Source organism: Muscardinus avellanarius (assembly GCF_963383645.1).
Source record: "Muscardinus avellanarius genome assembly, chromosome: 1".
Taxonomy (NCBI): Eukaryota; Metazoa; Chordata; class Mammalia; order Rodentia; family Gliridae; genus Muscardinus; species Muscardinus avellanarius.
This window is the reverse complement of record NC_137786.1, coordinates 227,548,444-227,559,945: the sequence shown is the minus strand read 5'-3', so window position 1 is coordinate 227,559,945 and position 11,502 is coordinate 227,548,444. Positions and strand designations below refer to the sequence as shown.

At 48.6% G+C, this 11,502-nt stretch overlaps 1 protein-coding gene across 1 annotated transcript; it reads right to left on the bottom strand.

The window, feature by feature from the left end:
• Nucleotides 1-3,525: 3,525 nt before the first annotated feature.
• Nucleotides 3,526-9,446, bottom strand: TMEM138 (transmembrane protein 138; the record flags this gene model as incomplete). The annotated part of the gene is made up of 4 exons (XM_080708159.1): nucleotides 3,526-3,638; nucleotides 3,882-3,957; nucleotides 6,580-6,751; nucleotides 9,319-9,446. The coding sequence occupies 4 exons, from the start codon at nucleotides 9,444-9,446 to the stop codon at nucleotides 3,526-3,528; spliced, it is 489 nt and encodes a 162-aa protein (XP_080564285.1).
• Between the last annotated feature and the right edge of the window lie 2,056 nt (nucleotides 9,447-11,502).

Here is an 11,502-nt window from a genome sequence, read left to right as displayed (position 1 = left end):
TGAGTCTCACTACTTACCAAGGCTGTCCTCAAACCTGCAGTCCTCCTGAGCAGGAGGCTGAGGTCTGAGCCTCCAGAGTACTGGGAGGATACAGTACTCCACTAGATCCAGCTTGTAAAAATATATATGTATTATTATTATTATTATTACAGGTCTGGGGATGGAACCCAGGGGAATTCAACCTCCGAGCTATACACTCGAGCTATCCAATTTTTTATTCTTTATTTTGAAACAGGGTCTCACTAAGCTGTGGAGGGCCTAAGTACCTGAGGCTGTCTGTGAACCGCAATCCTCCAGTCTCAGCCTCCCAAATGCTGGATTACAAGCGTGTACCACCATGTCCGGCTCTCATAAAAATATTTCTGAAAAGGCCGGGCGTGGTGGCGCATGTTTGTAATCCTATCGCTTGGGAGGCGGAGACAGGAGGAATCGCACAGGTTCAAAGCTAGCTTTAGCTACTGAGTAAGGCTCTCAACAACTTAGTGAAATCCTGTTTCCAAATAAATTATAAAATAGGGCTGGGGTGTATTCCAGAAGTAGAAAGCCCCCGGGTTCCACCACCCAGTACCACCAAAAAATAAAAATAAAAATAAAAATAAGCCGGGTGTAGTGGCACATGCTTGTAATCCCAGTACTTGGGAGGCTGAGACTGGAGGATTGCAGGTCCGAGGCTAGCCTCAGCTTACTTAGTGAGGCCCTCTGCATTAATAAGACCCTGTTTCCAAATAAAGAATAAAAAATAGGGCTGTGGGTGCAGCTCAGAGGTAGAATTCCCCTGGGTACAATCTCCAGTACCAAAAAAATAAAAAGTAGCCGGGCGTGGTGGCGCACACTTGTAATTCCAGCATTGAAAAGGCTGAGACAGAAGGATCGTGGTTTGCAGACAGCCTCAGCTACTTAGCGAGGCCCTTCACTACTCATTGAGACCCTGTTTCAAAAATAAAAAGACTCGCCGGCGTGGCGACACAAGCTTGTAATCCCAGCATTTAGGAGGCTGAGACAGGAGGATCGCGGTTCGCGGACAGCCTCAGCTACTTAGTGAGGCTCTCTGCAACTCAGTGAGACCCTGGTTCCAAAAAAAAAAAAAAAAGAAAAGAAATAGTTTTTATTTTTTTTGCTGGCTAGTTTTGATACTTTTATATGGTTGAAGAAGTTTTTGAGAGCTGGGCGTGGTGGTGCACGCCTGTAATCCAGCATTCTGGAGGTTGGTACTGGAGGACTGCAGTTGGCGGACATCCTCAGCTACTTAGTGAGGCCCTTTGCAACTGAGTGAGACCCTGCTCAAAATTAGAGAGAATAAAAAAATAGGGCTGAGGGTGTGGCTTGGAGATACAGTGCCCCTGGGTTCCATCCCCAGTACTGAAAAAAGAAAAAAAAAAAGGATTTGAGACACATGAGAATTATATGAAGTTAAAATTTTAGTGTCCATAGGTCTACTGAAACACAGCCATTCCAGTCATTTATGTACCATATCATCTATGGCTTGTGTGTGTGTGTGTGTGTGTGTGTGTGTGTGTGTGTGTAACTAGAGATCGAGCCCAGGGGCATTCTACTTCCAAGCTACACCCCAGTCTGATTTTTACTCTTTATTTTGAAGCCGTTCTGTTTGGGTCTAAGTTGTGGAGGGCCTAAGTAGCTGGCCACGAACCTATGATCGTCCTGTCTCAGCCTCCCGAGTACTGGGATTACAAGCGCGCGCCACCACGCCTGGCTCTCTACGGCTACTTTCATGTTCCAGTGTCAGAACTGAGGATCTATACTCTAAAAATCTGAAATATTTGCTGCGTGGCCCTTCACAGTTTGCGCTCTCCTGTGCTGACAGGTTCTGAATAACAAGTCTCGCAGAGCAGCTGTCTGGTGTGACCACTGACTCAGTGATCTCTGGCCTCACCCTCCCTGTGTCCATGCTTTTCCTTTTTCTACTGGGGATTGAACCCAGGGCCTTAGCAAGCAAGCACACGTGCTGCCAGTCTGCTCCACCAGCCTCGGCCTTGGCACTGTGTGTTGCTTCCTGCAGGGCCCCAGTCACATGATTTACTTTACCCAGTGGGAGTCTAAGCAGAGGCTGAAGCGGTTCGTTCTGCACACTACAGCCTGTGCTCTCCAGCTCCCCTGCCAGGCTGGTCAGCAGGAGGAATCATGTGGCCCAGAGATGAGTAACCTGTCATTCCACCTGAGGTCATCCTAGGTTAGCCAACAGTCAGAGGACCCGAGATCATTACAGCTGCCCGGCCAACCCACAGCCGACCACAGCCGGGGATGTGAGCGAGCCCTGCTGAAGTCACCTGGACCCAGCCCAGATCAGCCAAAACCGAGACTGTTTATTGTCATTTACCACTGAAGTCGGCTTGTGGTTTGTTACATATTATTCTGGCTACAGAAAACAGCACATGATTTTTTTTTTCTTTTTGTGGTGCTGGGGGTTGAACCCAGGGCATTCTACCTCCAAGCTCCACCCCTGGCTCTAGTTTTTTGGAAACAGGGTCTCAGTAGGTGGATGAGTCTCACTACTTGCTGAGGCTGCCCTCTAACCTGTGATCCTCCTGTCTTAGCTTCCCAAGTTCTGAATTACAAGCATGCACTACAACGCCCAGCTAGCACATGAATTTTAAAAATGTGTTTTTTCAGAACAGACTAAGAGGCACTCTGTCCCTGATAAGGAGGGCACTGAGTGAAGCACAGATGTCTAGAACTCCAGGGTGGGTGAGGCAGCAGATCACACCTTGCTTGAATTTCTGCAGAAATACCTTGTTTCATAATGGACTAATAACTACCTGGATTTGGTCTGTTGGTCAGGGAGATATTGAGGGCTAGGACTTGTTACTCTCTTAACCGTGGAGAGATAACGAGACAAACTCCACCACTTAAGAAAAAATTCAATTTATTTCCTATTTACAAAATATAAAAATATGCCGGGCGTGGTGGCGCATGGTTGTAATCCCAGCACTTGGGAGGCTGAGACAGGAGGATTACACAGGTTTGAAGCCAGCCTCAGCTACTTAGTGAGACTCTGTTTCCAAATAAAATATAAAATAGATCTGGGAGTATAACCCAGAGGTAGAAAGCCCCTGGGTTCCACCCCTAGTACTACCAAAGAGAAAAGAAAAAAAAAATATATATATATATATGATGTACCTTGAGTATAAAATCTTAATGTCTAAGGGGGGGAATCAGTCAAGAGCACAGAACTATCATTCTGCACCCTTCAGTCACCCTGCCAGGAGCGTGGTGGCTGGGAGGCCCACCACAGAGGCCATGGGACAAGCGGGAGGGAGGAGCGGTGCAGAGCACAATAGGGAGGAGAGGGCGGGAGGGAGGTGGGCCTGCGGGCTGGAATGTGCTGGGGAGCACTCTCACTCCCGAGGGGGATGGGGCTTCCTCCTTGACGCTGAACACAACTGGACTGCGCCCATCCTAGGGAGGTCTAGCCGTTCACTGGTACAGAAGGCCGACCCCCTGCGGCAGCAAAGGCGCTTCATCAGGAAGGAAAGGCGTCTGTCTGTCTGTCAGTGTGACAGGAAGCGGTCACCTTCGGATCTGCAGGAACTCCTTGCGCAGCCAAAGTGAGTCCTGGTAGAAGCGTGGGTCGCCCAGTCTCATGGCTGTCCGTTTGTAGAAGTAGCAGTAGAGCACAGCAGCTGCGGATGTGAGCAGAGCAGCAGCTCAGGCACGATCGAGCTCTGCTGGCGGGCAGCTCACCGCCACGGCCCGCCTCCTGGGTTCCCACCGCCTCCCGGAAGGGCGAGCGCAGGACCTCTGTTCTGGTTTGGCTGTCCCAAGCATCTCAGCACGGCTGCGAGGGGCTGGGAAGCCAGGATGGAGGCCCTCACCACCGGAGACACAGCGGGACCCAAGGGAGCCCGAGGCTGTGTGGTCCTTACCTAGCCTCTGGAATACAAACAGCGTTTGAAGTCCATCTGTCCATACAAAGCTGTTGGAGTTTTTCCAGCGTAGGTTCTGAAGGAGGTACAAGTAGAAAAGAAAAGGTTAATGGCTGCACGAGGCCGTAACATCTACGACTTACTTAGCTGCAGGGAGGCCAGTTGTTCAAAACTGAGCTAATGCCAGGCGTGATGGCGCACGCTTATCATCCCAGTACTTGGGAGGCCGAGACAGGAGAATCACAGGTTTGCAGCCAGCCTCAGCTACTTAGGCCCTTCGCAACTTAGTGAGACCCTGTTTCAAAATAGAGAATAAAATAGGGCTGGGGGTGTAGCTCGGGGGTAGAATGCCCCTGCGTTCAATCCCCAGTACCGTAATAAGGAAAGTAAGAAAAGGAAAGGAAAGAAAAGAAATACAGCAAGCAAGCAAGCTGAAATAATCTCCCCTCCTTCTATCTTTTACAAGCCCAAGAAGTGTTTCTCAAAGAAGCCTAAAGCTCCCATTTTTGGTGTAAAGGGAATAAATACCCTTTAAAACGGAGGGAGGAAGCTTGAACTGAAGTATTTTATCCCTTTTCTTTCCATTGCCTTTGCCAAAGAGAAACGATAAAATATCATCTGAGAGGCCGGGCGTGGTGGCGCACGCTTGTAATCCCCGCGCTTGGGAGGCTGAGACAGGAGGATCGCACAGGTTTGAAGCCAGCCTCAGCTGCTTAGTGAGGCTCTCAGCAACTTAGTGAGACCCTGTTTCCAAATAAAGTATAAAATAGGTCTGGGAATGTAGCTCAGAGGTAGAAAAGCCCCTGATTTCCATGTCTAATACCACCAAAAATAAAAAAATTAAAAAATTAAATTAAAAAATTAAAAAAAGTATCATCTGAGGACTTTAGCCGGTCACTGTCCTGCCCTGAAGATCTCAGGCTCAGCTCCTGTCAGATAAAGGCTTTGGTGGCACCAGGTGTAATGAGATCAACAGCTTTACGGCACAAAGCCAGGACTTACTTTGGCCCTGGGACCCAGAGCAGAACCGCTGCAGGAAGTCCTCGCGACCTCAGCCCTGCTCCGCTTCTCCCACAGGATCACAGGGCAGCTGGACAGAGGCCCAGGAGGAGGCAGCTCCAGCGAGAAGTACGAGAGACCCCGAGGGTTTCTGTTTGGTTGGCTGGTTTTTGTAGCACTAGAGATTGAACTCGGAGGTGTTCTACCTCCAAGCTACACCCCAGCTCTATTTTATTTTTATTTTAAAACCAGATCTCGCTAGGTTGATGAGAATCTCACTACTTGCTGAGGTTGTCTTTGAACCTGTGACCTTCCTGCCTCAGCCTCCCAGGTACTGGGATTAGAGGCATATACCGTTGCAGCCAGCTGACCCTGAGGTTTGAATGTATTCCATCAAAATGAGTACGTGAAGCCGGGCGCGGTGGCGCACGCTTGTCATCCCAGCATTCAGGAGGCTGAGACCAGAGGATCGTGGTTCGCGGACAGCCTCAGCTACTTAGGCCCTCTGCAACTTAGTGAGACCCTGTTTCAGAATAAAGAATAAAAATTAGGGCAGGGGGATGTAGCTCAGAGGTCGAATGACCCTGGGTTCTATCCCCAGACCTGCGCAAAAACAAAAACAAAAACAAAAAAAACACAAAAAAATAAAATTGAGTACAGGAAGCCGGGCATGATGGCACATGCTTGTAATCCCAGCCTTTGGGAGGCTGAGACAGGAGGATGGCGGTTTGAAGACAGACTCAGCTACTTAGTGAGGCCCTCTGCAACTCAGTGAGACCCTGTTTCACAATAAGGAATAAAAAATAGGGCTGAGGGTGCAGCTCAGAGGTAGAACATCCCTGGGTTCCATCCCCAGTACTGCAAAATAAATAAATAAAATAAACAAATAAGCCGGGCGTGGTGGCGCACGCTTGTAATCCCCGCGCTTGGGAGGCAGAGACAGGAGGATTGCGCAGGTTCGAAGCCAGCCACGCGCGCTGGTTTAGGAGACCCTGTTTCCAAAATGAAAATGTAAAAAATAGGTCTGGGAGTGTAGCCCGGTAGAAGGGCTTCCAGGAACCCCAGTACCACAAAAAAACAAAAAACAAAACAAAACAAAAAAACAAATAAATAAATAAAAAAAATAAAATAGGGCTCAGGGGTGTAGCTTGGAGGTAGAATGTCCCTGGGTTCCATCCCCAGTACTACATGACACTTTGCAGACATTCCTAAGAGATGCAAGAACCGTGAGGAAATCTCAACCTGGATCTGATCTACAGACCAGCGCGGCCCCTGCAGAACCAAAGGGCGGTGTCCAGGGGCTGCTTCCCCTCGTGTGAGCGATGGGGACTCGGCAGGAGAAGCTAAAGGGCCAGCATCACTGTGGCTTGGCTATTTTCTAGAAACATCCATTGCCTATAACAGTGGTGATGGGCCCCGAATGCCTTAAGAAGACTTGTATCAACACCCATTTGCCCAAATAGCTAATGTGTTAGCCCTGGCAGGCCTGTTTGGGGCAGAAGTAAACTGAATGTTCTGGGAGAGTCCCTTGAGTCTTAGATAAGGCTGCTCTTCAGGCAGAAGGTTGGGGAGCATGCCTCATGAAACCCTCCCATGCCTCACTCCAGCAGGGACAGTTCTGAGTGGTGTTAATGAACGCTGCTGGGTTCCCAGAGGTCCTCAGCTCTGAAGAGTCGGGACTTCAGGGCTCTGCTCTTACCATGACCCAGACGTGCAGGGAGATGCTGAGGGTGAAGTAGGCCGCGGTCAGGACGATGGTGCCTTTGAACTTGTGGAACAGGAGGTTGACCAGGCCCGCCTGGAAGACGAAGGTGTTGAAGAACATGAGGAAGATGATGATGATGTTGAAGAGGACTGCGATGTCCTGGATGCTGCAGACACAGAAAACAGAGCGCGGCCAAATGGAGGCCTGTGTGACGACGCAAGAGCCGGCCCCGAGTGCTGAGGGATACCACCAGGCCTCTCCTTTCCCGCGACAGTCACCCGGAACCCCCTCGACAGCGTGGGCTTTGGAACCCAAAAGACTGTAACTAAAGCTGCACGCGGCCACCATGCCCGGCTGCCAGACACGTGTGTGTGCGTGCACGTGTGCATTACTGGGGATGAAACCCAGAGGCATTCAACCATCTGGCTACATCTCAGCCCTGTTTTTATTTGTTTGTAAACAGGGTATCACTAGGTTGATGAAAGTCTCACTACCTGCTGAAGCTGTCCTCGACCTAAGATCTTCCTGTCTCAGCCTCCCAAGTACTGGGATTAGAGGCATGTGCCACCGAACCTGGCTACTAGACATTTTTTTGGTGGCAATTGGGATGAAACCCGGGGGCATTCAACCTCCAAGCTACACCTCCAACACTATTTTTTATTCTTTATTTGGAAACAGGGTCTCACTGAGTTGCCAAGTGCCTCACTAAGTAGCTGAGGTTGTCCTCGAACCGTGATCCTCCTGTCTCAGCCTCCTGAACTCTGGGATTACAAGCGTGCGCCACCACGCCTGGTTTAGCAGACACTTTTGAGGAGCTCGTTTCTTTCCCATGTCCAGAAAATGCCAGACTGTGTGTCTTGTAGCCTGGGTGCACAACGGTTTCATGTAGCAGGATAATAACGTGCTTCCCTTGACTCTGCATGGCCATGGCTGGTGCCTCCGTGCCGCCCACATCTCAGTGCGCGTCCCCTCCTGGACACTGAGGGGAAAGGCTTTCCTGAAACCCCCGGCACTGACGCAGCCTTCCTCCAGGCCACAGCTGCTGTACGTCCACTATGATGTCACCTTATGAAATGACCTTATTTTGCTTTATACAACCATTTTCTGGCTCCAGGAAAATAGTAACCCCCGGAGAGCAGAAACTTGTTAGGTTTACAGCTACTAAAGCACTGGCTGCCAGGCCAATGGAGACTCATCAAATGAAGGAAATTCACTCCACAATTGTGTTTTCCACCTTATGAACTCACTCAAGTCTGTAAGTCACTGTGGTGGATAAATGCCACGTCTCCATCCTATAAAACTCATATATATTATTATTATTTATTTTTACTCTGTCATGGAACTGAGGATTATGTCCAGAGGTGTTCTACCGCTGAACTACAATTCCAGCCTGAATTTTTTTTTTTTTTTTTTTTTTTGGGGGTACTGAGGGTGGAACCCAGAGGCTTTCTACCTCTGGGCTATACTCCCAGACCTTTTTTATATTTTATTTGGAAACAGGGTCTCACTAAGTTGCTGAAAACCTCACTAAGCAGCCGAGGCTGGCTTCAAACGCGTGCGATCCTCCTGTCTCAGCTTCCCAAGCGCGGGGATTACAGGTGTGCGCCACCACGCCCAGCCTGATTTTATTTTATATTTTGAAATGGTTTCGCTAAGTTACCATGTGCTGACCTTGAACCTCCTGTCTCAGCATCCCAAGTACTGGGATTACAGGCACACACCATCATGTCTGGCTGGATTCATTCTTTTTTTGTTTTATTTTATTTTATTGTGGTGCTGGGGATTGAACAAAAAAAGGCATTCTACCTCTGAGCTACATCCCCAGCCCTGATTTTTATTCTTTATTTGGCAACAGAGTCTCACTAAGTTGTGGAAGGCCTAAGTTGCTGAGGCTGGCCGTGAACCTGAGATCCTCCTATCTCAGCTCCCAAGTACTGGGATTACAAGCGTGCATCACCACGCCCGGCTTGGATTCAGATATATAATCACGATTGTTCCTTTAACCTGCTGTGTTATAGTTCTCTTTCCTGACAAGGACAATATTTCTCCTTATACATGAACAGCATGTTAGACCGAGTAGATTCTCATTTCCTATGTGAACTGCTCTCCAGCCTTTGTTAGAAGTATGTAAAAGCAGGCCTGGCATGGCGGAGCACGTCTGTAATCCCAGTACTTAGGAGTCTGGAACAGGAGAATTGAAGGTTTGAGCCATCTTCAGCAACTTGGTGAGGCCCTGTTTCTAAATAAAGAGTAAAACAGGAGCCGGGCGTGGTGGCGTACACTTGTAATCCCAGCATTTGGGAGGCTGAGACAGGAAGATCATGGTTCGTGGGCAGCCTCAGCTGCTTAGTGAGGCCCTTTGCAACTCAGTGAGACCCAGTTTCAAAATAAAGAATAAAAAGTAGGGCTGGGATGTAGCTCAAAGGTGAAATGCCCCTGGGTCCTATCCCCAGTACTGCAAAAACACAAAAACAACAGGACCTGTGGCTGTGTCTGTGTACCCTGATGAACTCAGACAATGTCAAATTTTATTTCTCTGGTAATAATCTTATTTATTTCATGTGGCACTGAGGATTAGGAACTGAGGGTCTCACACAAGCGAAGTACAAGCTCTACCACCGAGCTATACTCCCAGCCCCCGGCCCCTCTGCTAACAAAGTGCTGTAAGCGTTAAAGAGTGACTGCTAGGGCCTTCAAACTCCCCAGGCTCGGCTTCCCACACCCTCAACTCACATGAAGAGCACCAGCTGGATGACCGGAGCCATTCGGAGCAGCTCTGAGAAGGAATTGACAAAGAGGTCATAGGACAGCAGCAGGAACTGCAGGGAGAGCACCAGGCTGTAGTTGCTGGTCTGGAGCATCTTGCTTCCGCTTCCTGGGCAGCCGCCGACACATTCCACACTCGCTCAGAAGACAGCTCCTGCTTCCAGCCCCAGCACCGAGGAAGAAGTGTCTAGTTCTTCCAAATCAAACTAGTTCCCTTGTCCTAAAAGCCAAGGATCTGTTGGGGCAAAAAAAGAGAAAAAGTGCAAAATTCATTAACACAATAAATATTCACTGAGCGCTTACTGTATGCCAGGCACAATTCAAGATGACCGGGAGCGAGGCGTGGTGGAGCATACTTGTCATCCCAGTACTTGGGAGGCTGAGATAAGAGGGTCTCAGGTTTGCAGACACCCTCAGCTTCTTAGTGAGGCTCTCTGCAATAGAGTGAGGCCCTGTTTCAAAACAAAGAATATGCTGGGTGTGGTGGCGCACACTTGTCATCCCAGCATTCCCGAGGCTGAGACAGGAGGATCGGGGCTCATGGACAGCCTCAGCTACTTTGTAAGGCCCTCTGCAACTTAGTGAGACCCTGTTTCAAAATAAAGACTAAAAAATGGGCTGCGGGTGTAGCTCATGGATAAAATGCCCCTGGGTTCAATCCCCAGCATCACAAAAATAAATAAGTATATAAATGATATAAAACAGGTCTGGATGTATAGCTCAGAGGTAGAATGCCCCTGGGTTCAATCCCTAGAACACACACACACACACACACACACACACACACACACACACACACACACACGATTGGGATACATTAGTTAACAAAACCAATACCTAAAAACCCCAACTTGTCATTCCGTCTAGAGGCTCACACTCAGTCCTCCTTCATTCCTGGACCCTTCTGAATGCAGTGTTCTTTCTAGCCAAAATACCTAAGGGTACTACAGAGAAGCGCGCCTGCTGCACATGTAGCAGTAATAATAGCGGCAAAGCCTTCTACATCACTTGCAACGTTCCACGGACTGCTCGAAACACTAATGCTATCCAGACCTCACGAGGTAGAAGATACATTTGTTAGTTTTCCCATTTTACAGATAGGAAAACTGAGGCCCAAAGAAAGAAAGTGATTTGTCTAAGGACACATATCTAGTAAGTGGCAGAACTGGGTTTCTGATCTAAGCAGTCTATGGTCTACTTTTATTTTTTGTGGGTCTGGGGATGGAACCCAGGGGCATTCTACCTCTGAGCTACACCCCTTGCCCTATTTATTTATTTATTATTTTATTTTTATTTTTTGGTGGTACTGGGGTTCCTGGAAACCCTTCTACCTCCGGGCTACACTCCCAGACCTATTTTTTATACTTCTTTATTTGGAAACAGGGTCTCTTAAGCCAGTGCGGCTGGCTTCGAACCTGCGTGATTCTCCTGTCTCCGCCTCCCAAGCGCGGGGATTACAAGCGTGCGCCACTACGCCCGGCTATTTTTTATTTTTTTTGGTGGTATTGGGGATGGAACCCTTCTACCTCCGGGCTACACTCCCAGACCTATTTTATATTTTATTTGGAAACAGGGTCTCTTAAGCCAGCGTGGCTGGCTTCGAACCTACGCGATCCTCCTGTCTCTGCCTCCCAAGTGCGGGGATTACAAGCGTGCGCCACCACGCCTGGTCCTATTTTTTATTTTAAAACAGGGTCTCACTAAGTTGTGGAGAGCCTCACTAAGTAGCTGAGGCTGTCTGTGAACCGCAATCCTTCAGTCTCAGCCTCCCGAATGCTGGGATTACAAGTGTGCGCCACCATGCCTGGCTCTACAGTCTACTTTTTTTTTTTTTTTTTTTTTTTGCAGGTCTGGGGATGGAACCCAGGGGCATTCTACCTCTGAGTTACACCCCCACCCCTGTTTTTTATTCTTTACTTTGAAACTAGGTCTCACTTGCTACCGCATATCATGCGGATCTTGAGAAAGCTCGATCAGGGGACCCGCAAAGGCGTAGATCCCCCATGAAGTACGTCTAGCATTCCTTTCTTCAAAAATTTATTTTAGGATTATTTGGATCAACATGTATAATTGGAATTTTATGTATAAACATTATGACTAAAACTGGTGGGCAGCGGCTTGTGAGAGACTCAGGCAGCAAAGCCCCAGGAT